Below are 25,980 nucleotides of genomic sequence, written 5' to 3'. Positions count from 1 at the left end.
TGGCTCTGCAGCACTATACAGGCTTTTAATGGAGCATTTTTAGCTGCAGCCCTAAAAAGCCATTCTCAAGAGGCTGTACAGTTCTGTGTGGGTTTCTATTTTAAGCCTGAACGTTTTCATTTCAAAGTGAGATCCTGCTCTGACCAGAGACTGTAAAAATGACATCGTGGGACTCGCTGGCTGCGGCTTCTCAGCAGCACCACATAACACACAAGGTTAGTGTAGAAATTAAAATATTCCTTCCCCCTGCCAACGGGGAAATATTCCCTCCTTGCAAGCAGGGCTGGTGACATGAGCCCGAAGGTATCGGAGGTTCAGGCGCTCCCAGGGCTGCCGAGTGCTCCCAGCAGTGAGGTGAGCTCCAGGAAAACCCCCAAGCTCAAATGTTCCCTCCTGTGCACTGACATCCACCCCCTCAGCTCAGAGCTGCAAGGTGGGAAATAACAGCAGCCACTGCCTTATTTCCAGAAAAAACAGGAATTTTTTTCTGGAGTGAACAGTGGCCAGAACTTTCTCTGGGGCACACCAAACCCTGCTGCCTTGCTCAGGGGACAATGTCGCTGTCCCTGTGTCCTGTGGAGCAATCCCATCAGCACGTGGATGAAGGAAGGACCAGCGGCCAAGCAGTTTCTCCCAGCAGGAGATCTGGCTGATGCTGCTGTCCCCCGGAGCTGCTCTGCGCCTCCCGTGTCCCGGCTGAGCACAGGGAGAGGAGGAGGAGGGTCCCCAGCAGCTCCCAGCTCCGTCCGGAGCCATCCTGCCAGGAGCCTTGACCTCAACCCCTCCTGGATGCCAGGAGTGATCTTCCTCTGCCAGGAGGGTTGGCAAAGCTAATGAATATTCACAGAGTGTTTAAACGCTAATTACCGATGGCTCAGCTGAATGAACAACTTCAAAACTGCAGAAGTTAAACGAAATGTTTTTGCAAAGTTGTTTCTGTGCCGAGGCATTTTTGAGGCTTGGGATCATTTGAAGGATTTCAGACCCAGTTTCAAGGAAAATGAGGTCCACACGTGCTTCTCCTCCAGCACTGTATTTGGATGTTCCTAACCCTGAAATGCACTCATGGTACCTCCTGCAGACACCTACACGTATTTTACACACAGTTTTACTTCCACCAGTGGAGACAGTGGGTTGGTGCTGACCACTCATGGCTCCACTGGCAGTACTCACACAGCCAAACTTAACACTCCACCACTGATTCTACTAAAAGATTTCAGGCATTAAGGTGATTTTGGATCTGCTCCTTTTTCCATGCTATGCCTCTGCCACAGGACTCAACATTCTGTGCAGCATTTGCCTGCTGGAACCTGAACGTGACTCCTGTGGGGAAGATGATTCCCTCCTCTATTCCCCTGTGTGCATGGCAGGAACCATCTCCTCTGTGAGCTTTGCATGCCTTTTCCCACCCTTTTGTAAGACAAAAAGCTGTTTTGGCATCTCTTAATTATGGCTCTGTAGCTGGCTGGCAGATCATCTGTTCACCTCAACCTTTATTTCCAGTGACAGAAAGCATCTGACTGCTCTGATCCTCTGTTGTGATCCCTCTTGCTCCAGATCACCCGCCTGTGCGTCAGCTCAGGGCTCTGCACCCGCTGTACTTCCCCATAAATTAGTAAGTGATACCTTGGCTTCAGTTGCAAGGGTCTTTCAAGATTAATCCGTGTGTTTTTGTTGGTGTTCCTTCCAGCTGTTCCTCACGTACCACAGCTGGCACTGTGTTTCAGCCTCGCACTGGAACACGACAATCCTGACACTTCGTACAGCTAATGCCTTTCTTTTTTTTTGATCCATGAATAATTTTCTCTGCCACAGCAGCAGCTCTCCCAGAATACCAAAAGCCACGCACTCTGCTGTAACCGTATCAATCCAGCTCTGACGTGAGTCGGAGAGCGGCAGCGCTCACGGTGATGTCAATGCATGATTCAGACATGTTTTCCTTTATGCTCCCAGATCCAGGGCTCGTTCTGCTTCCCTGAGAAACAAGGAGCTGGCTGGGCTCCTACAGACTCTGCCATCATTCACCCAGCCTTGCAATCTACCCTGGGAAAAGGCACTTTGCTCAGCTGGAAGCCCTGAGGATTGGGAGTGGGTAGATCCTTGTATCCAGCATGATAAATGGGGTGGGTTATTATTGTGTTTCCTTTGGATCACCTCATCTCTTGGCCCAGGTGAGACTGATGGCTTTAAGAGCTGCCTCCACCCCAGAGGCAGAATCTGCAGAGGCAGGAAGGATAGTCCACTGAAAGTGAAATCAGCCAGATTTTAAATGTAGGAGAAAGTAGGAAGGAAGCTCCCGATCCATGGAAGAATTTTGTTCTTGACATTTTAGCGAACACGAGTGCCAAGTTTCCCCTTAAAGTTCTCCCTCAGGATGGGATTGATGCACAGCTCCAGGCACACCTAGAACACACAGCTCACCCAGGAGGGCTGGGCTGCAGCACCTTGGCTGTCCCAGCCCGTGAGAAACATGAGGTGAATTCAGGAAACCTCCTTGCTGCAGAGCTGCAGGGCCACATCCTGCTGCTCTGCCTTTGCAGTCGATGCTGCAGGGATGATGCACCAAGGAATGTCCCTCATGTGACACCAGCAGGAATGCTGCCAACATTTTTCAACTATATTAATGGCAAAAGGCAGTGTAGAAATAACATCAGTGGATTCCAGGATGGGGATGATGATGTCCCTTCACAAGCAGGGACATGGACATGGCAGAGGTGTTTAAAGCATTCTTTGCCTCTGTCTTCAACATGGGTGATGGACCAAGGGGCTCTCAGTGCCTGGAGCTGGAGGATCAGGACTCTGAGAATGATCAGGTCCCAGCTGATCTGGAGTTGTGCAGGACTGGTTGCTCCAGCTTCATTTCTACAAATCCATGGGGCGTGCTGAAATTCATGGGAGAATCCTCAAATTGTGCTGACGACTTCACAAAACCTCTCAATGATTTTTTGAGCAGTCTTGGGAATCCAGAGAGATGCCAGCTGACTGGAAGCTGGCAAATGTTGTCCCGATTTTCCATGATTCTGTGAAGTTCCTTTCTTGTGTATCAGGTGCAGAGGTTGCAAATCACAGCTATCCTCTGTCCCTTCAGCTCCTTCCCTCCTGCACCTCAGCCCCTGCTCAGCCCACCCACCTCTGCCTTGCCCTCTCAGGGCCAGGAGTTCACTCCCTCCTCCACCTGCTCCTTGCCATGTTCATGTCTACTCACAACTCTTCAGTGTGTTGCAAAGGCAGAATGTGAATTTTTTACTAACCTTCACTTCTGACATGAAATTCTTCCTGGAAAAATTACCATGTGTGCAAACACAGACACCCAAAATGTGGGTTAGTGTGTCTGAGCTGGGGGTCTGGTCCTCCTCGAATCCCTGCAGAGACATTTGTTTCATCCCAGGGAAGGGATTTCAGACATTCAATGAAGCTTTCCAGGAGAGCTTCTTACTATGAAGGAAACCCAGGGGACTCATTCAGGCCCACCCTGGGTATCACACCACAAAGTTGGCTTATTTATGTGGTGTTTTACACCTTTGTAATGCTTCTAATAAAATACCCAGGCTCACTACTTAGCATTTTTATAGTCTACAGTAAACACCGACACTACCCTGCACTTGGGAATCTTGTTCTTGACTTTGGCTGAAAACCCTTTTTTTTTTTTTTTTTTTTTCAGTAAGAGTTTTTTTTCTAAGGACTCTGTAAGCTGCTATCTCTTAAGACTTTTCATAACTCAGGAAGGTCCCTGTTTGTACTCAGTGCCTCTGGCCCAATTTCCATCAGGGCAGGGGATTTCTCCTTCTTTTGTCTCTGTTTCTTGTTTTGGCACTGAAGAAGTCACCTAAATGCGCAGTGACCAGGTGGCTTCAGTTTTCCCATGGTGAAGAAACAGCCTCAAGCACCAGGGGAGGTACAGTTTGGACAGCAGGAAGAATTCCTTCACTGAAAAGGAGGTCAAGCATCAGAACAAGCTGTCCAGGGAAATGTTAGAATCACTATCCCTGCAAGTGTTCAAAAACCATACAGATGAGGTGCTTTGGGACATGGGTTAGTGGTGGGCATGGCAGTGTCAGGTTAATGATTGGACTTGATGATCTTAGAGGTCTCTTCCAACCTAAATGATTATATGATTATCTCTATGTGGAAATTGGGAGAGACTTCACGATTGCAGATTTCCCAGGGGCTGCTATTCATGAAAAAATTGACAGCCATGAGAGAACTGTTTTTTTCTTGTGGAGAAGTCTCCATGTCATTAACAAGAGGGGCCTCTCTCCCTAAGTGAACTGAAGAAAAGACTATTCTAGAGGTGGTAAACTGACTGAAATTTTAGGTTTTGTTTCTTCACCTTGTCAGAGGGAAAGAAAAGGTTTTGGAGGGAGGAGAAGTGTTCTGAAGGTTTTGTTCTGATTATAATTACTCTTTATTTTAGTTACTGTTAATAAATTTTTCTTTATGCCCTTTTAACATTTTGAGCCTGCTTTACCTTTCTCCTAATCCTATCTCACAGCAGGAAGTGAGTGCACTGATGATTGGCAGCACTGAACCCACCACACTCATTGGTGCATTGGCCAGGAACTCTCAAAATTGGCAAAATCTCAAATGAGTGAACTAAAACCACTACAACGAAATACTTGCATTCCTATTCAGTGATAAACAGAGGGAAGAAGTGAACTAGGAAAAGGTTTCTCAGAGGAAACAGTAAGTCCAACCTTCCCTGGGCTAATGCTGTGTCCTGTAACTTTGGCTGCCAGCTTTGACAGGACTGACATGTCTGTGTGAACTCCTAAAGTCAATACGTATTGATTTTAATGATCCACGATTTTAAATTACTGTTGATGATGGACTACAAAGAAGCCATCTTGCTACAGCCATAATTGCAGTTATTCCTCTAATTTGTCCCCAGTGAACCTCCAATGTGAGCTATAACTGAGGGTCAGTTATTGTTATTCATGGTGTACATGGCATCTGAGTTTTCCAAATGATCGATTGGGTGCTAAAAATGTTACTGGCTGTTTCCTCACACCTATTTATTGTGATCATGTGGCAACAACAACACAAGCGCTGCAGGAATGTAAATACAATGGAACATGATTAAAAATCACTGCAAGATCCCCACTCCCAAACTGGAGTAACCTCCAGCCAGATCCACTTCCACCCATGCATCCTCCAGGCACAGCTGGATAACTGAGGTCAGCATCACCCAGGGAACACAACAGCAAAAATCTGGTTGTAATAACTAAATCTTTGACCACTCACGGGCAATAGTAAAAAATCAACGTGAAATTCACGGGCACCAGCACTTCCAGAGCAGGGCAGAACTTCTCGGTGAATGGCTCAAATAAATCAGCATGGCTGAAATGCTGCTGACTGCACTAAAGTCATTGTACTGTATGTGACTTTTCTACTTCAGTGAGAAAGCAAAGCAAAAGGGAATGAAGCAAACTGTCACTCAGGAGAATTCCAGCTCCCATCAACCATTATGGATCAGGAAATCCAAATTGTCCAAGGGGCCTCAATTTAGTCCTGGATTTTTGAGGCGTAAGATGCAAAGCATAAAATCAAAGGGCAGGATTGGCACAGAGAGAAGTTCTCCTGTGCAGACCTGAAGTCAGTGCACAACAGCCATGTGTACAGACAGGCACACACAAACCAGCCCTTGCAAGGAGCTCAGGGATGCAGTTCTGTGTGATCCTAGCAGATCCAGGCTCTTTTCCACCAAATTCCTTGGAAATCCACATCAGGGAGGCTCTATCAGGTCGCATTTCAACAATGCTCTGTGACTGTGAGAAGCCAGAGAAAAACCATGTTTAAAAGAAGTTCCACTTGCAGAACTTGCTGGCAGAATTCCACACGGGAGCCCTTCCACAAGCAGATTAATTTTACAGATCTTGACTGTAAAACGAGGAGCCACGGGGTGAGCAGGGGAAATGTTCACCCCATGCTGCTTAGCCACACACACATCGCAGGAAATCAGCAGTGGAACTGCTCCTCCACTTGGCATCAGCAAAGTCTCCTCACCAGGGCAGAATTCTTTGTGCTGAACCTTGGCTTCCAGCCCTCCAGGAACTGCATTTCTGCCTTGTAAACCAGCATGGCTGTGGCAGAACTACATGTAAAAGAAGGACTTTCAAAACCAGCTGTACCCCAGGTGGGACAGGGATGCCTAATCCACCTTGTGATGTTCTTGGAACAGTTTGTAGGGATTCCTGGCACAGCTAAGACTCCACCAATTCAGTATTTGCTTTGGTGGAAGGATTTAAACTTCTTTTTTTTTTTTTTTTTTTTTCTGTCTTGGTCTCTGCTGTTTGGGTTTAATTCTTAGGACAACTCTCAGATTCTCTGCAGATGCTGTAGAGCATCTCCTGGCCTCCCTGAGGAGGCTGAAATTCTGGTGGAATAAGCAGATGATGAAGAAGAAATGAACCCCCTGAGGATGACAAAGTTGAGCAAGAAGTGCTGTGTCCTCTCGGTGAGCTGATGGGATGGAGGCAATAGGAGGATCCATAAGCACAGATCTTTCCATCCTTCAGTCTGCAGTGTAGAGGCCTTAAAATTAACCTTCTTCTTCACTAACAGCTACCTGGCATCTAAGACACCCCAGGAAAGTCCTGGAGTAACTTCTTGAGCCATGGAGATGGTTCTGTCACCAGCAACTATTTGCTCAATGTCCACAGAAGCTCTGATCTCCACAATGTGGTTTAGTTCTGGACCTTTCACCTCCCACATCCCACACAGGGGCCTAATTGTACCCTCAGCTCTGTTAGAGAAAAAACAACCCCAAATGTATTTTCTTATGGGGCAGTTGTAAGGGGAGTGAGGCTGTGGTAGCCACAAATCCTATCACAAAATATCCTGAGCAGGAAGGGAGCCACAAGGATCACTGAAGTCCAACTCCTGGCACTGCACAGGACAACCCCAAGAATCCCACCCATGAGATATGAGCTTAAAAAGGAGCAGATTTCCCAAAGGAGAGAATCAGCCAACACTACCAAGCAAGCTGGCCTCAGCTGGCGGTGGAGGCTGAGCAGTGACCTGCCCCTGCCTCACCAAGCTGGGTGAGGGGGCAGGCACCTTCCACCTCATCGAGGTGCCAAGACATGGAAATCACTGCAAAAGCTCAGCTTCAGTTACTGATCCCAGCTTTGGGTAGTGTGGGGGACAGCTGGGCAGGGACTGTGTCCCAGCTATCCCATTTTCTTCTCTCACCAGAACTGGATGTTGCTGGTTCAGCTCAACAGGAACATGAAAGTTGACAGGACTCATTTTGCAAGGGAAGTGATTTTTCTGCAGGTAAACATGCCTCCTCCTTCCCCAGATTAATGCCAACTGCCCATAGACTGCTGCTAAAAAACACAGGCTGAATTAATCTGAGAGTCTCTAGGACAGACACAGAGAACTGATTTAGAACTGGAAATGTGCCTTGAAAAATCCCAACCAGCGTGAAACTTGGAGCTGTGTGAGGGATTGTCTCCAGCACCAGGCAGAAACCCCCTGTGGTTGGGTGGGTTGGCAGTGGCAGATGGAGGTTTGCACCAAGAGCACAAAATCTGTGCTAACAACTAGAGCTGGGCTCTTCCAGAGGCCAGCCCTGCATGTGCTGATGCCTTGTGAGGGCTGAGCTAGAACAGACTGGGCAGAGCTAAAGAATAAAGCAGGGATTTATTAGGAGGCCTCCATGGATCCACCTTGGGCAGCACAAGAGCCCAGCCAGGGCTGCACCCCACATGACCCAAAATGGTCACAAAATGGACATCCAGTCACAGGGTCTCTCACTTTGACCAGTTCTGCTCCATTGGCACCTTGGAGTTCATTGTCCCATTCCAGCTCCAGCCCAGGCAGTCCCATCCTGCTTGTTTTTCTCTCTCCAGCCCACGGTGTTTGTGCTCCTGGGCTGAGATTTGGATCATTTGTCCTTGGTGCCCAGCTGGAGAAGGAATTGTTTTGTCTCCCTGCTCTGTGCAGAGAGCTCACCATCCCATAATATGAAGCCCAGACCCACAGACTAAAGCAGCACAGAATCTGAAAAATATAAAAGCTAAAACCTGAGGCATCAGTGTAAGCCAGGCCCAAGTGGAAAGTGCACCTTCAAAGAGGTGGTTCAGGAAGGCTGCTCTATCCCAAGGGGTTGGTAGCAGTGGGAATTGGAAAAAATGTATTGAGACAGACTTTCTCTCTACGTTAGAGAAGGTGATGTTGATGAGATGTATTAAAAATATTTTGAGTAATAAGGATTTATTAATACTGTGAGGTTTAATTTGGGAATGTGCCCAAATCTCTGCCCCTACTCTGTCAAGAAGAAGAGGATCCAGGGTTCTGTGTAACAGTGGAGCCGGAGTTGATTCAGTCACTGGTTTTTAACAATATTCTATGGCAAAACCAGCACAGGTAAGGTGCTCCCAGGAGCTCAAAGCAGAGATGGTCCCATTCCACCACACCTTCCCTGGAATGAGCCACAATGCAGGTGAGATGGGACCTGGTGCTCCCAGCTTCAGATTAATTCCAGCCAGAAATCAGCTCAGGATTTACTACTCTCCACCAACACACATTTTAACATCTACTGGAGCAATTCCCCATGTTTTTGGTAGATCCATAAGAATTTTCACAATATCTTTTTGGCATTTTCATTTTCACCCTTACTCTCAACAAGTCACAGTGTTTATCCTTGCCTGTATGGACAAAAGTATTCCCTTTTATTGCTGTGAAATTCCAAATCTCAATTCCCATGAAGTTTCCTGATGTAGCTGCTTTCACTTATGTATACCATGAACTTTTATGCTTTCAATTACTTTATTTGCCTCCCTCTTAAACTGAGCATCTGCCATCGCAGAGGATCTTTCCATACCCATAATAATTTCTGTTTCTATTCTTTGAGCTTCTTTTTTCTCCCTCTTGCCTGAGAGGGGATGACCAACACAGTACAGAGTGTACAACTCTCCAAACCACTCTCCTCCACGAATTTCTCTTGTCCTCTATCCCTGCACAAGGTTTTTTGAGGTGCTTTCTAGCAGTCAGTCTAGAGCACTGCAAGCTTTATGAGTAGTGAATATTTTTCTCCTCAACATGCATTAATTCCATATTTATCAATGCTGAACAAACTGCCTTTGCAATCTTGCAGTCCATTTCTCTCCTATGCTTACATCTCTGTGAATTTCCTTTCTTCTGTCCCAAATATGTCCAATTTCTTTGTGTCATTCTCCAATTTTATCCCTCACTGCCTACATTCAGCATTGTTAATGCAAAAGCATAAACAACAGAGCATCCAGGGCAATGATGAAACCTTGAGAGACCCCCAAAAATCATAAAGTACACAAGTCTTTAATCACTGCTTTTTTTAGTGTTTGCAAATAACATCAAGAATGGAAGAGATTGGCAAAAAACTCTTCTCCTCTGCAGTAAAATGTCCTGGTTCAGGGCAGCCACTCCCTGACACTTTGCTATCCCTTTTTTTGTGGCAACACCTCAAACTGCCCTGATTTCATCCATCTCTGCCTCGGGAGGAGCATAAGGAGAGGGAATGTTCCTCCCAGTTTGCCACTTCCACTTCCATCAGCTCCACTTGCCCTGCTGCCCATTTCCACAGGGACCAGACAGGTGTCCACGGTGGGGAACCATGTCCAGCACATGGTGGGACAGTCCTGCTGGGACAGGAGTACCCATGTTGGCCACTACAACCCACCTGTGGTTTCTTTGACTCCAATTTGATACCCAGCCTTCGGACAAAAAGACATCGGGGCCGACGCCGGGAAAAGGGAGCAGATCCCACTCCCTCCAACAGCACCCTGGTGTCCCACAGCTGCCTGCTGCAGGTTCCAGGACACCTGGATCCCTGGTAAGGAATGCCCAGAGCAGCAGGGATAAGTGAGAAATGCAGCTGGCAATTGCTGAGGCTGGTGAAGGATTGCAGCAATACCCGGCTCCCTCCCCACGCCGCCCTCAGCAGAGACCAAACAATTGCCACGGTGTAAACTGAAGGTTCCTAACGGGATTCTGCAGAGCTGGGAGACAAATGGAACAGCCAGGCAGAGCATTAAGGAATGTTTTCCAGCCAGCAGAGCCCGAGTGGAACACTCGGACATATAACATTACCAACTGGCTCGCTGCCATGCATCAGATGCAGAAATATTTTTCTCTTCCTTTGACAAGCTGCGTCTGTAGCAATCATTATAATTTCTCTTGACATTGCATCCCACACCTCTTCACAGAGGCAGGACTCAAGTAGCACTCTTCATTTAAATGATAACTTTGATTTCTCAGGGCTACGGGGATGTGAAGTGGTTCAGCCTCTACCACTCAGAAGCAGGGGCTGCCAGAGCTTTTCCCAGGGTGTGCTTCCCACATTCAGAGCTTTCAGTCTGCTAGGGTGGGGTCCAAATTTGGCAGCTGGACCTTGCCATATTCACACCCAAAGGGCAGGTAGAGATGAGGAGTGTTTATTGAAGAAAGGCAACTCTGCCTCGGGATTGCTGCTTGTGTTCTCCCTCGCTCTGCACCATCACTCACACTCACAGCAAGCCCCACCGAGGCCACTGGCAGGGGAAAACTCCTCTGAAAGGGCTGGGATTGCCATTTCTATTTACCAGCTGAGGAAATCTTACCTACCAATTAGGGACCATTCCTCCTGTCACTCTGGTGCTCAGCCGAGTGGCTGATGTGGCTCTTTGATCTCCTCATTGCATAACAAAGCCTGTTACAGCCCATTATTTTTATTGTAAGCACTTTCTGTTATTTGCCTCTAAAAACAGCTCCCATTGAAATAATACAAAGAGACTCACTCAACGTGCACACACCTACAGCAGTGAACAGTCATCATAACTTCTACAGCTGAAACAAAAGCCATGGAAATTTCCATCCTTTTGTGCTCTCCTGCCCCGGGGGGGACAGGAATGGAACCAGCACCAGTCACTGCAAGGCCATTTGGGGCTGAAACTTCTGGAAAAGCAATGGAAGGCAGGCAGGTGCATGGCTGGGAATGAACCTCAAAGTTCCACAGCCCTTCCTTGCGTGGGGCAGTGAGTGACTGCTGGAGCAGGTTAATGCACCCTGCTAACATGCAAATGGGAGGTCAGTGACAGCTATGAGATTAATATGATTGATCTAAGGGATAAGGGCAATTAAATATGGGCTGCAACATTGATCAAATTGCACAAAACGGATGGCAAAGAGTTGCCAGACACACTACTTTGGTTTTTCTTGTATCAGAGTGATGCTGGTTAAAAAGTGGCAAAAAATTGTTCTGTTTACAGCTGCCTGATGCACTTCAAAGAAGATTTTATGTCACATTATGATGTGGGGTGTGAACACACATGGGAACGTGAACACTTGATGGTGTGGCAGAGGTTATGATGAAAATTAAAACCCTTCACTTGTCTTTTGGAGGCTCTTTGCATCTGACTCACAGACACCACATCTCATTATTCCCATGGGAATGAGAAAAGAGGGGAGAAGCATGGGGCAGAAGGGACAGCAAACAAGGTGGGCAGATGGTGCAAACTCCAGGAGGATGCAGGGAGCTCTATCTCCTTGGCAAAATCACCTTCCTCACATGAGGCCCCAGCTGTCAGCCCAGAGGTGGCAATGAAAGCTCAGCTTTGTTGGCACAGTCAGGGAGCAGCAATGGGAGGAAGGAGAAGGTGCAGGGACATGTGCCTTGGGGATTATTCCTGCCTGGAAATGCCTCTGGTTTCCTTTGTGTGACCCAAACAAAAACAAGTCCTCAGATGACCTGTGCCATTGGTCACATGTCCAAAATAAGGCACAAAGGCAGCATTTTGGGGAGGGTGAAGCAGCTTCTGGTTGATCAGCTGAGAGAGGGCTGAGTACATTCAGCAAGAGGCAAAGGAATCACAGAATGGTTGGGGCTGGAAAGGACCTTAAAGTTCATCTAGTTTCACTCTCCTGACATGGGCAGGGATGCTTTCCAGCAGACCAGGTTGCTCCAAGCCATGTCCAACACTTGAAGGAAGGAGGAAGATCCTGCCTGCAGCTCTCACATGAACCTTTTGCAATTCTGGCCCATGGCTACTGCTGAAACCCATGTCCTGGTAAGCAGAGACTCTGGAAACACATCATTGTTCACTTTACCTACTGTTACCAAAGGGATTGGGATCCCTGAGGTTCAAACACACCTAAAACTATTACATCAAAGACAGCCAGTCTTTAAGCAGACATGATGTGGCATAATTTAACTCATGCTGCAACTAAAGTCAAGACATTCCACAATGTCCCAAATTAGTTAGCATGAACAAGGGTAATCCCAACACTTTCTGACCATTATTTATCTTTCAGTTTATTTATCTTTCCTCATGCCTACTTTTGACATAATTTCCTGTGTTTTTACAAATTATGATATAGAGATGGTCCCACAGTACACCAGAGCTCAAATGGCTGGGGAAAAGCCCATCCAGGCACCAACTGCAGCTCCTGGGGCTGAGTTGACAAATCCTTCACCAGGAAATGAGGAATTGCTCATGCGGGGACACTCTTTCCCTAAAGCCACATCCCAGACTCCAGAGAAACTCTCTTCGAAATCTCTAGTTCATTTTTGCAAAGCATGTTGCACGTTCTCATTTGCAGGATTTTTTGGTGGAGGCAAAATGGATTTTTAACCTCACCCAGGAAAATTGCTGAAGTGGGATTTTTTGCTAAGGTTGAAAAAAATTTCACCCCAATGGTGGACATGGCCTAAACCTAAAGGATTAAAACTGAGCTAAGAACAGGCATCTATCTACCTGCATGTCTGTGCACTAGAGAGAAACATCTGAGATCAGATTCAGATCTTAAAAAAGATCCATCCCATTCCTTGAACATATTTACTGGAGTTATTTGATATTGTTCTGAAAACCTCCTTCACGCTGCATTCATCACATCTGCTCCCGTAATTCAGAAATTTTATTTTCCACTGTATTTTTAATTTATATGATGTTTTATTTATACCACTGTCTTTTATGAAACCCCAAATTTCAAAACTGACAAAGGCATTACGCACATAAAATAGACTTCTTATTATCAACATGGCAGAGGAGACAAAAAAATGACAGGAATAAATCTTAGGTTTTATGCCGGTGAGACGTTCTGCAAAGTAAGTGACATTTCTCAGCAATACAAATTGTACATTAAAAGATAATTTCCAGAACATGATACCAGCTCTGGAGCACGGCACCATTACACAGAGTAATATCTCAGCCGTGCTTTAGCAAGGCCGGGTTCATGTTGTGTTTGGCACCACGATTGCGTCAGGTTTTGTGAGGAGCCCTTGGAGTGATTAAGTTTAGTGCACACACGAGAGGCAGTTCTTTGGCGCACTGTCAACACGGCGTAATTGATATTTTAATTACACCGCTGATACACAGGCGCTGCTCACAGCGAGCCTCCTCCTCCTCCTTCTCCTCCTCCTCCTCCTCCTCCTCCTCCTCCTCCTCCTCCTCCTCCTGCTCCTGCTCCCTGGCCTCACGCAAACCGCGCTCATCAGAGCTCCACGCGAGTTTGCTTCCGCGCAGGTTTAAGCATAGAAGCAAAGTAGATTGTGTCACCAGCAATTAATGGCACCTGTGGAAGGTACTGAAGGAGCAAGAGGGACTGTCCCACTCGGGATCTGGCTGTGCCCTCCCTGAGGACTGTATGGCTGATAAGGGGACTTCCCCTGCTGGGACTGTCCCCTTATCAGAGAGACGGAGTGACCAACTCATGGAGAGGAAAGGAAAGTTCAGGAGGATGAATTTTCATGGAATAACTAAAAGTCGGAGTACAAGCAGTGAAGAAGAGCTGCTGGTTCATTGAGAGCAGCAGGTGCACCTCGGGATGGGACCTTTCTGGCCAAGAGATGAGTGCAGGGAGATAAGGACCCAGTTTGCTACCTAAAAGCAAGGGGGGCACAGGCAGCAGAGACAAGTCTGCAGCCAGGCTTACACACACACACGTTGGTTCACTGTACAGGTGATGCCTCAGGTTTTAGCTTTTATATTTTTCAGATTCTGTGTGTAATTCTGAGTTTCATATGAGGGGATGCTGAGCTCTCTGCACAGAGCAGGGAGACAAAACAATTCCTTCTCTAGCTGGGCACCAAGGACAAATGATCCAAATCTCAGCCCAGGAGCACAAACACTGTGGGCTGGAGAGAGAAAAACAAGCAGGAGGGGACTGCCTGGGCTGAAGCTGGAATGGGACAATGAACTCCAAGGTGCCAATGGAGCAGAACTGATCCCAGTGAGAGATCCCGTGACTGGATGTCCATTTTGGGACCATTTTGGGTCATCTCGGGTGCAGCCCTGGCTAGGCTCTGGTGCTGCCCAAGGTGGATCCATTGAGGCCTTTTAATAAATATTTACTTTATTCTTTAGCTCTCTCTGGCCTCTGTTCTAGGGCAGCCTGCACAAGACATCACAGGGCCCTTCCTGCAGGCACGATGAATGGATCTCCTGCTGAGGAGTTCTCCTGCAGGGAGGTGGCTAGAGGGGTTTCCAGGGAAAAAGGCAGATTCCCATGTGAGATTCTCCCCCTGGCAGGTGACAGTCACCCTCTGCAAGTTCAAGTGACACCTTGTCTTCTTTCTTTCCCTTGTTCAGGGAGAAATTCTTTCATTACCAAGCAAAGCCCACATCTGCTTTGCTTCTCAGCTGTCACAACAGTTCCCTTGTGTGAAAAGTGTATCATGACACCCTGGTTACTCAGATCTCAGAAATGGGATAGCCATGGGTGAACATAAAGACCAACCACACAACCATGCAGGCTCCTCGTGTTCACTGCCCTCAGCACAGCCCAGTCCTCACAAACTCTGCTGTTCCCTGGGCACTCACAAAGCCGGGTCCTGAGAGTGACCCCCATCGCCCCACTTCTCTCCCAGCAGCACTTGGCCAGGGACCACGCAGAAGCTGCCTCAGCCATGTGAGCAGAGGGGCTGCTGCTCCACAGGCAGCTTCTGCTGCTGTCCAGGATGACTGAGAAATTCAGAGGGGACCTTCCCCATAGGACAGGATCTGTATTCATAGAATTATAGAATTGTTTGGGTTGGAATGGGCCTTTAAAGATCATCTAGTCCAACCCCCTGTCATGGGCAGGGACACCTTCCACTATCTCAGGCTGCTCCCAGCCCTGTCCAGCCTGGCCTTGGGCACTGCCAGGGATCCAGGGGCAGCCCCAGCTGCTCTGGGCACCTGTGCCAGGGCCTGCCCACCCTCACTGCAAAAAACTTCTTCCTTATATCTAATTTAAACCAACTCTCAGTTTGAAATTTTTCCCACTTTTCCTATTGCTACAAGTCCTGATAAAAAGTCTATCCCTGCATTTTTATAGGGGAAGGGGCTCTGAAGCCTTTTGGATCCTTCTTTTCCCCAGCTCTCCCAGCCTGGCTCCAGAGCAGAGGGGCTCCAGCCCTTGGAGCATCTCTGTGGTCTCCTCTGGACTGTCTCCAGCAGCTCCAGCTCCTCCCTGTGCTGGCCCCAGGGCTGGGACAGCTCTGCAGGTGGGGTCTCACCTGAGTGGGGCAGAGGTGTAGAACCCCCCCTGCCCTGCTGCCCACTCACACTGGGGGACCAGCCCAGGGCTTGGGGGGTTTCTGAGCACACACACACGTCCGGCTCTCACCCTCCAGCACCCCCAAGTCCTTCTGCCAGGGCTGTTTGTGGTCTGCTCATCCCCAGCCCTGTATTGCCAGAGGGATCCATGCCCACAGGCAGCAGCTCTGCCCTGGCACCCCCAGCAGCAGCTCCTGCTCTCCCTGAGCACAGACAGCCCAGCCACGACACCTCCAGCTTCAGAAACACCTCTCCACACAAGCCCCTTCCTCTGAGAAAGCAAATCTGAACGCTCACAAGAACAATTCACTCTTTGATTTGGGATCTTGTCTCCCAGGTTCCGACCTGGAGTAAAATTTCATGAGCAGGCTCTCCAGCTCAGGGGGAGGCAAGGAGGGAAGGGGCTTCCAAGGGAAAATGCCAACAGATACTTAGAGCCAGAAGTGTGTGTGGGTGTTGCTAAATTAAGCTTGCAAGTAGGTGGGGCAAATGCCTTAAATGAGTTTGTGAAGGTAAAATAATGTTCATTAAAAATAGAAAAACAACTGAAAAAATACCCTTTGTATTCAACTTCACACTCGTACATCATAATGTTCCAGTAAAAGCCCATTTTCCCTTGAGATAATAAAAGAATTGAATTTTTCCTTATCGGTCATCTATTTTTCTAGCTAAAGCTATTACTCCCTCTCAGTGGTTGCCAGGCAACAAGAAATATTAATAGCAGCTTTTATTAGCTTAGCTTTAGCAGTGGAGTACCAGAATGAGAAAATGGAAAACATAAATGTGTTACATAAATCTTTCAACCTTTCAGGGTTTGTGTTAGTCTCTGTTTTCATAATGATTTATTGAAGTGATGGTTCATTTATGAGAAAAAGGAGTGTGAAATAAGAAAACGGAACATTACCCTGAAGGACTGTTTGAAAATAAATAATTATAGAAGGTGAAGAAAAGCTGTTTAAAACCATTTTTCTGAGTTTTATAAAATTTAAAAAGACATATTTCTTTCATTTATTGCCTCTGAGAAAAACACTAGCAGGGAATTGCAAACAGGGCTCTGCTTAATACAAATAACCCTTCATTCAGGGTTCTGTTATTACTGTTTTCCACCTCATGTTTGGGAGTTTAGTTTTTAAATATTGAACCATTAATAAGCAGAAAGCTAAATTAGTCAAAACCTTAAAGCTCACAACACAAAATTGCCAGTGAAAACTTATCCAGGACTGAAAATTTGGAACTCAGGGAAGTTTTTGCTGCTGGTGACCCGAGCAATGCTCTTGTTGGTTTGTTTATTTATAAAGGCTCTTCTGAAGAGCAGGAACTTGCTTTGAAGGGCAATGCTGCCTGTACACTGCACTGGCATGTGGATTATTTTAAATAACTTATTTTAGCAGGCAGTAACTCAAAATTGTTGAAATATTGATGCATTGGAAGTATTTGCCCACAGCATGTAAACCACTCTGCCTGCTGGGATTGTGGATTTCCAGCAGCCTGGAGGAAACACTGGCACAGCTTACTTGGTTTTTGTGACAATATTTAATTGACATAATGAGTTTTTTATAGTGAGGGTGGTAAAAACTCAGGTTTTTACCTGAATAAAAACTCAGGTTTTTACCTGAGTTGCCCAGAGCAGCTGTGGTTGAAGTGCCCAGGCCAGGCTGGATGGGGTTTGGAGCAATCTGGGTTCTGGCCTTGCAATTTTCCTGCAGGACAACCTCACTTGAGGCCTGGCGAGCACCAAACATGTCCTTGGAGCCTACAGCATCCCAGGAATGGACATCCCAGCTCTGGGAAAAGGCTACTTTTCCTTTCCATTTCTCACGTGGGACACAGGCAGCTGAGTTCCTGCTGGTTTATTTTGTTGCTCTTCCCTCTGTTCCACACCAAAGCCCCGTTGTGTTGGGAAGCAGCTGTTCAAAGCCAACTGAAAACTTCTGGAATTTCAGGGTGGCACTCACCTTTCTTCTACAACTCACCCCCATTTACCATTTTACTCTCTCACCTCTACCTAAACAGGTTCCACAGCTCACTGGAAATGTGACATTTTACACCATGGATGCTCCTCTTTGCCTCGGAGGATTTTCAATATTTTTCAAATAATTCCATTCCACTCAACAAACTGAAACTAAACCTTTCAGGTTGTGGCTGAAGCCTTTCAGCCCTTGCAACCAGCTTGCTGTGAGCATAAAGAGGCACCCCAGTGGGCTGAAGGAAATGTTAGTGCTTTTAGAGGGGTCACAAAAATAACTCATCGTGAGAAGCAATGGGAAGAGGCAGACACAGGGAGAGGTGTCAGGCTCTCCAACCAGCTCTATACACCTACAAAACTCATGCTGGCCCACAGGAGCAGCCACATGCCCAAAGGATGCTTCCCCCATGCCCCAAAGGATGCTTCCCACATGCAGAAATGCATGGCTGCGCCCACACTGCCCCTGGCCAGGGCAGAGCAGGAGGAACCAGGGTGGCTGCTTTTTTGGAGCGTGTAGATGCATCCGGTGGCCAGGAGCAGAGTTTTGGGTCCTGGAGCAGTGCTGGAGGGCTCTGGGCAGTGCTGTTCTCCAGTCAGGGGCTCCTGGCTCCCCCCACCCCAGCACTGTCCCACCTGATAAGCAGAGGCACCCCCAGCCCCCTCGGCTGCTATCCAATATTTATGGAAATACGTTTGTGCTGCGTTGGAGATTCCTGCGCTCTGACCTTGATCGCCCTTTGTTTCTGTCAAAAATGTTCTGCCAAATCCACTCTGAAATCTCATTTATTCCCAGCAGCTCCTTAACCCAGTGCTCACCCACCTCCCCACTGATCCACAGCACATCTCTGCCCCCTCCCCTGCTTTGCCCACAGCCCCAGATCCCAGCCCCAGTGTGAGCCCAGCCCAGCAGGACTCCCTGTGGAACTCTGGAAGGCTCAGCTGCTGCTGGGATGTTCACAGTGAGCAAAGTTGTTCTCTTCCTGAGGAAAATGTGTTTTTTCCTCTTTGATTACTTTTCCTTAATTACTCCCATTTCTCAGTGACAGTCACATCTCTCCTGCCATTCCTCCTCTTTCCCTTCTCTTCCCTTCCTTTTTTCCCACAGGAAAAGAGAGATCACTAGAAAAGAAAAATTCACTGCAGTAAGAATTTTCTATTTGTTTCTTGTCATCAACAGAAAAAAAAGTAACAAACCTTCCCCAAATGAACTAGCTCTGCCTCCTCCCCAGCCCTCCCCCACCCCTTCCAGCAGTTCTTCACACATCAATCCTGTGCCATGTTTTTGCCTACTCTTGTCCATCCATCCCTGCTTCCCTGCTCTGCAGCTCCCTGCACCCCATCCAGGCATGGAAAACTCCCTTAACTTCTAAAAACTCACGGGTGGGGGGGAAAAAAGGGGGAAATGAAGTGACAGAAACAGCAGTGAAGAGCCATGACATGGAAATGTGGAGCTGGTCCACGGGCAGATGCAAGCGTGGTGTGGAGGGTGCTCTGGGTGGTGCTGCTGAAGGGATGAGCCTACAGAGGGATGCTGCATTTGGGGTTTCCCCATCAGGGCACAGCTGCTTTAATCAAACCAGGGTCTCCATCTGACAGCCCATGGGTGAGCTGGAGCCAGCAGCAGGGGCTGGCACACAGCAATTCCTCCCTCAGTCCCCAGCTCCCGTCCTGCCACGGGAATTTCTGTGCTGATCAAACTCCCTTGGGGTTGGCCACCTGCACAGTGGGAGCAGTAGGGTATCCCTGGAGAGGCACTGGGAGGTTTAATGCAGTCTGAGGGTAATGTAGGACATCCCAGGACAGGGACTCACCCAGGGGACAGCAACCTGCAGCTGGATTTTCTTTATTTGCTTCTGAGGTCTCAGGAAAAAAATACCAATCCTATGGCTCTTGGTGAGTCCTGGCTCACGTCTTATCAGCAGTTAGAGATTTGTCCATTTTTTTTACTTTTTGACTTAAAAAAATCCTAAGGCTCTAGTTACATTTTCAGAGCAAAAGTCTGACCGATGTCTAAACGTTTTACCATGAATTGCTTGTTGTTTCTCATTGTATTCAAACATACAGACATGGCAACCGAGGCAGGAAATAGCTGTGCATGCAAAAACCTGTGTGAGCTGCAGCAGAGAGCAGCAGGGAGGAGAGAGGCTCCAGCTCCAGCATTTGCATCAGCAGCGCTGGTCCTGGAACGAACCCAAACGCTCGGCATGCTGAGCCACCTCCTCAGAGCCCTGAGCAGGCCAGGCTCACTCCCAGCCTGGCCTCCCATCACTGCCTGGGTGGAAGGATCCCTCTCTTTCTGGAAGTGCTGGCAAACAAGGTCCAGAATGGTCTGCGTTGGAAGGGACCTTAAAGATCATCTCTTTCCAATCCCCTGCCATGGCAGGGACACCTCCCACTGTCCCAGGCTGCTCCAAGCCCCATCCAGCCTGGCCTTGGGCACTGCCAGGGATCCAGGGGCAGCCACAGCTGCTCTGGCACCTGTGCCAGGACCTGCCCACCCTCACAGGGAACAATTCCTGCCCAAAATCCCATCCATCCCTGCCCTGTGGCAGTGGGAGCCATTCCCTGTGTCCTGTCCCTCCATCCCTTGTCCCCAGTTGCTCTCCAGCTCTCCTGGAGCCCCTGTAGGCACTGGAAGATGCTATTAGGTATTAACCAGGTGAGCTTAAAGTGTATTTTCTCTCCAGGATCCTTCTGTGCCCTGCTATGCACATGCTGCTCCCCTCAGCACCCACAGGAGCTGTAGGTGTGCTCTGGGACCAGCGCTGCCAGCGTGGGCTGGTGCTGCAGCCAAGGGAGACCTGATTCCCCACCAGAAGGGACAGAAGGTGGTGCCCTTCAGTGGAAAAAAGGCTGTGATGGGAGGGTAAGGCACGATTTAATTCTGACCTGAAACTGCAGCACAGCTCCCTCCCTGATGCCTTTGCTGCTGGCACCTCTGGAGATGTATCACAGCTCTGAGGGTTTCCAAAATTGAGCAGTTTCAGTTCACTCTCAGCTGGGAAATTCAGGGCTCACTGGAATTTTTTTTTTTATTTTTATGGTAAGGGGCAAACAAATCTTAATCTCTCTATTCTACATTTACAGCCCACTAAGTCCCCTTCTTATCTTCTGTGGCTCAGCCCTGATTTATTGTCACCGAGCTGCATTTGTAAAACAGTACCATAAAGTAAGAAAGAGAACATTTCCCAAGGACTACTCCAAAATAAATTATTTCAGACACAGAGAAGCTGCTTAATAAATCCCCCTCTTCTTTTTTTCTTTAGGTATTTTAGAAAGTGATTTATAAGTGCAATATCACCTCTCTCAAAAATGAGACAATCTACATGGGATAAAATTATCCTGTTATGAAAATAGGGGTCAGGCAAAGGGGCTGTGCTTTAAATTAAACCAGGGAAAAATATTTCATCTGAAATTGACTCTTTCTGTCTCAGAAATGAATGTTTTAATCATCTAAGAACCTAAAAGGTAACACAGAGCCCTTAGTAATATTTAATTCCATAGAAATATGCCTCTGTTCAATATTGATGGGCAGAACATGATATTTCTCTTAAACACACTAACAATGAAACTCAGAGACTCATCAGGACTTCAGAAAGCCTTGGGATTTTCCTAGACTAAGAGATAATATCCCATTTAAATATTTAAATATCACTACCTTTCATACCCTTATCTATTGAAGCAATCAACACCAAGCTTTCCCCAGCTAGGCAGGGCCAGGCTCCCAGCCACGCTCTTTAAGTAAAATTAACTCTGTTTGATATCAATGTCATTCAAAATCAATGATCTTAGAGAGAAACAACGTCAAAAACCAACCACGGGGCTGAAGCTGCTGGAGAGGAACATGGTATTAAACAGCAGCAGTATTAATTCAATATCACTGTCAAAATCAAGTCACAACCTTTCCTCGGTGCTGCTGATGCAGAAGCACTGTAAGCTTAATTAGCCCTGGAATTTCTTCCCAGAGCTTCACTTTACTTCATTATCCCTGCCTTGCTTATCCCTGCACGAGTCATTTGAAACTTTGCAAGGTATCCCCTTCCCACGGCGTGAGCAGTTGGAGTTTGTGAGAGCGAGGAGGGATCCTGTTCCCCCTGAAATCAATAGGAGAGCTTTCCCTTCGGGGAGCATCCGTGCTCCTCCTGCTGCTGCCACGCTGGCGGTGGGACACGGGTGACAGGGAGGAAGAGGAAGGACACGGGATGCTGGGGCTTTGGCTGGCCACCTTGCCACGGGGGATGGGGCGCATTTGCTTGGTTCAGGCAGTGATGATCTTTTGGTTTTGCCTTTTTTTCTTTTGTATGTTCTCTGTACTCTTCACACATGTATTTGTAGCTGTGTAGCCGATTGTATTAGTGATTAATTTTCCCAGTAATTTTCCATTGCCTTTTCCTAGAAAGAAAACCAAACAAAATCCAGAGCTCCAAGCCCCAGGGGTACAGAACCACAGAGCTGTCTTGGTTCTTCCTGGGAACCAAGGCCATGAACAACTCTTGGAGATCCATTTATGGACAGGGAACAGCCAGTGCCCAGGGGGACTCCAGAGAAGACACTTGACTGGGGGGGAATTGCATCACCACATGTGCTCCTAACTGGTGCTTTTTATCAATGATGCTAATTTCCTAATACCTATAAAAATGTACTCACCCCTGTTACAGTGGGGTGGGCTTTTGTGGACATCTTTCCATAACTGCCCCTGAAATCCTTAAAATAAAAATCTACTTTTATATCCACAGAATTCACAGAATGACCAGGTTGGAAGAGACCTTTAAGGTCATCGAGTCCAACCCAGCCCAACACCTCAGCTGAGCCCTGGCACCTGGTGCCACATCCAGGCTTTGTTAAACACACCCAGGGATGGGGACTGCACCACCTCCCCAGCAGCCATCCCAGAACTTTATCACTCTTTCTGTGAAAAACTCTTTCCTAATATCCAACCTGAATTTCCCTTGCTGCAGCTCGAGGCTGTGTGCTCTGCTTCTGTCAGTGCTGCCTGGAGAAAGAGCCCAACCCCAAAATATTACCTCCTTACTAGAATTATCTCGAGCTTCATTTCCAAACTGAGGGAAAGGGCAACAGGAGGATGTTTCACACACAGAGGGGAAAAGCCCTTTGCCCCAATCCTGAGTGGTTAATTGTCTGAACTCAAAATGTCCCTCAGACATTTCTGGATGTTCCAGGTCCAGGTCAGAAGCATTTGAGACCCTGGCAGGCAGCTGGAAACAGCTGTGATTTTGGATTTGAGCCATGGAATGATTTACCAACCTTGCAGGAAGAACAAGAAGTCACAAAAGTTTAGATATTATAGTAGTAGTCACAAAGTAAAGGGAAGAATTTTTGAGTGCTGTACAGGGGGGTTTTGGTTTTGTACATGGGGGTCAGAAGTTTTAAGATGGAGGGATTTGGGCCTGCCCTGTCCTCCCTCTTTCTCCTTCCTTACCTCCATGTTCTTGGTGATGTTGGCACTCACAGATTGGTTTAGAGTAGAAAAGCACCATTTAATATAGGTAATAGGCATTGGGGAAAAACTGTAACCATGTCACACGTAATGTACCATATAAAAGATAGAAAAGCACCATTTAATATAGGTAATAGGCATTGGGAAAAACTGTAACCATGTACCACGTAATGTACCATATAAAAGACAGCAGCAGGAGAGAAGAAGAAGTCAGGGGACAGAGAGGATCACTGAGGGTGTGTGTGTGCCTCTGCCTGAGCTGTGAGCAAACCACAGCAGCCCCAGAAGAAAATCTTTTCGATAACTTGCAATAACCTGCCTTGAGATTGAACAACAGAGACTGCTGAGCCTTTCTTTGGAAGCTCGGGCTGGAGGAGAGACTTTTCCACCACACAGAGCCACCCCTGACCTAGAGGTGGTCTTCGGCAGTTAATGAGGCTCAGGAGGACACCAAACAAATCATGAAAGTGCCACCATGAGCACGGTGAGCACACTCTCTGCCAGCACACCCCAGCCCATCCCACCCCTCACGGCAGAGAGCCCATCACCCACACCCTGCTCTGCTCAGCTCACCCACGGGCAGCACAGAGTGCTTTGGATGAAAGGCAGCGAGAGGGAAAGGCACTGACCGTGGGCAGCTGGCTGGAGAGGAGGTGCCCATCCTGACTCAGCATGTTGGACACCATGATGGCCGGCAGGTCCATGTTCTGGTAGGGATAGGCTGGGATCAGGCTGTTTGGAGGGAGGCCGTGGCACAGCGAGTGGTATCCAGTTTCATGGTCCACCAAGTGCAGGAGGGACGGGTCGGGGAGGTTGGGAGGCGTTATGGGAGGGATCTCGTAGTCCTCGTTGTTCTCGTTCTGACTGTTGTACGTCTGAAACACCAAAGAGACATTGTGCAACGTGTCACTGGTATGTAGGAAAATTGAGAATTTTAGAAGCATATCATGTACTTAGGCGGGTGGAGGAAAACAGAAATATATTGGAATAACAGAGATATATTTAACAGATGTATTTAACAAATTTGCAAAAGTGCAGAACACAGTTTGTTAGGCGAATGTAACTTGCTAGGTAGAGACAACTTGTAACAGAACACATAAGAATTTAGTTGCTGGGTAAAGGCCGTAAAGATAAGAAAACTCAGTAAAGCAAGACTTGGGTATTGTTGAAACCCATAAAGCAGAACCTTTTGCTTAAGGAGCCAGCAAGAACCAGGCTCCTGGTTTTGGCCAGCACAAACTGACCTGAGAGAAAGCCAAACCTCCACTGCACCTGCCCAGAAGAAACAGTCAAGCAGAGAGCATCGAGGAAGATGATGTTACTTCATCAAAGACACCCACCCAGGACCACCAGAAGGTGTGGCACCACCAAAGCCTCTGGACAGGGAATGAGCAGGCAGGGAGGTGTGGGCTTGGGGGATCAATGTGTATTTAAACCTGAAATCTGTCTCACCAGGCACACAGAATTTTGGTGGAAATACCCTCCATGTCTTTGGTGGAAATATCCCCCAACTGTCCCAGCTGGAATAAAACATACCTGCTTTACAGATTTTAATTCTAAAGCCCTTATTCTGCAAATCATCACTGCCTTGCTGCTCCAGCAAAGAAAAAAAGACTATTTCTCTAAGAAATACAGATTCCAGTGGAGATGGGTTTGTTGTGATAAAAAAGGCACCTCCAGTCCTGCACACCAGGTTGTAAAGAGATAGGAGCCAGGGTGTGGGTGTGGCAGCACTGCACCATCTATCAGGAACACACCACGGAGCCCCCTGAGGTACCCCCTTGCTCCCCACTCCCTCACTGCATCCCTGCTCATCTCTGAGTCCCAAAAACCTCAGCAGGAACTCCCACACCTGGACCACAGCCATGGAAGGGCACAGCTGCCTCCTGACCAGCTGCTGCCTGCCTAGGTCAAAGTCTCTCTCTGGGCACCCAGCTCAGCTCTCAACCTACAGCTGGTACTTTTAAGAGCTTTTGTTAGAACTAGAGCTGTAGAAATAACAATTACTTGGGATCAAAATTCACAGAATTATGGAAGTTTGGGTCACAAGGGATGTTAAAGCCCATGCAGTCCCAGCCCTGTTGTGGGCAGGGACATTTTCCACTAGCCCAGGTTGCTCCAAGCCCTGTCCAGCCTGGCCTTGGACACTTCCAGGGATCCAGGGGCAGCCACAAGCATTTTTCCCCAATATCTAGTCTAATCCTGCCCTCTGTCAGGTTAAAGCCATTCTCTCTCATCCTAACTCCCTCAGAATCCTCAAAAACTCCAGCACAGAAGCTACAACCAGGAAGGGGGATTTGGAAACACAGCTGTCATTCTTTAAAAACCCTTTAAAGAAAGCCTGCATGACTCCACTACACATGGAGATTTGTTCTTCATTATATTCCCTCCCAAATTGCATCTGGAAAAGCATTCTCTCACCTCCCTACTAACACTCCCTTGCACAAACATGCAGAGATGTTGGAACTCTGTCTGCTCCCCATGTTTTCTCATGGCTTGTTTACTTCTAAGCATTCCCATTTATATAAAAATGTTGTTGCACCTGTGCAATCATTTTCACTTCAGACAAAACCATTTTTTCTCCGTAACGTGTGAATCTATCCAAAATTATTAATTACCAACACAGAATATAATGAGTCTCTGGCAGAGGAGGCTTATTCTAAACATCTACTGTTTCATATGTTATTATAGCATATGAAATTCTGATTAGCTATAGCATTACACACATGCTAAAGCTAAATTTCCCAGATCACCTAGTTTCATGGTTGGATTTGGACTTAATACTTCATTTAAGAGCAAAACCCCAGATGTTAAAAAAAACAGTTAAGCACTGTAGGCTTTAATAATCCGTTGTCCCAGAGCTCACCCCTGTATTCGTGCTCTTCATCACCACAGACTGTGGGGACAAAGTCCTTAATAAAATAAAATAAAACCTGTGTTTAACTGGAGCGCAGAAGTCAGCGGGAGAGGCAGCAGGAAGCAAGGAGGGATCTGTGGATTGGTGAAAGGGCACTGCCAGGGAGAGCCAGGGCTCTGTGGGGTGTCAGAGCAGGGGGGCACTC

The 25,980-nt window shown here is 47.4% G+C and overlaps 1 protein-coding gene across 1 annotated transcript in view; it reads right to left on the bottom strand.

Moving 5' to 3' along the window:
- Positions 1-25,980, bottom strand: part of TOX2 (TOX high mobility group box family member 2) — a 161,142-nt gene that overhangs the window by 44,460 nt on the left and 90,702 nt on the right. The window contains exon 3 of the mRNA XM_021546355.2: positions 23,548-23,793. Coding sequence (XP_021402030.2) covers positions 23,548-23,793 — 246 coding nt within the window. The remainder of the gene's footprint in view (positions 1-23,547; positions 23,794-25,980) is intronic.

This window comes from Lonchura striata, chromosome 17, assembly GCF_046129695.1.
Source record: "Lonchura striata isolate bLonStr1 chromosome 17, bLonStr1.mat, whole genome shotgun sequence".
Lineage (NCBI taxonomy): Eukaryota > Metazoa > Chordata > Aves > Passeriformes > Estrildidae > Lonchura > Lonchura striata.
This window is presented reverse-complemented; position numbering and strand designations above follow the sequence as displayed.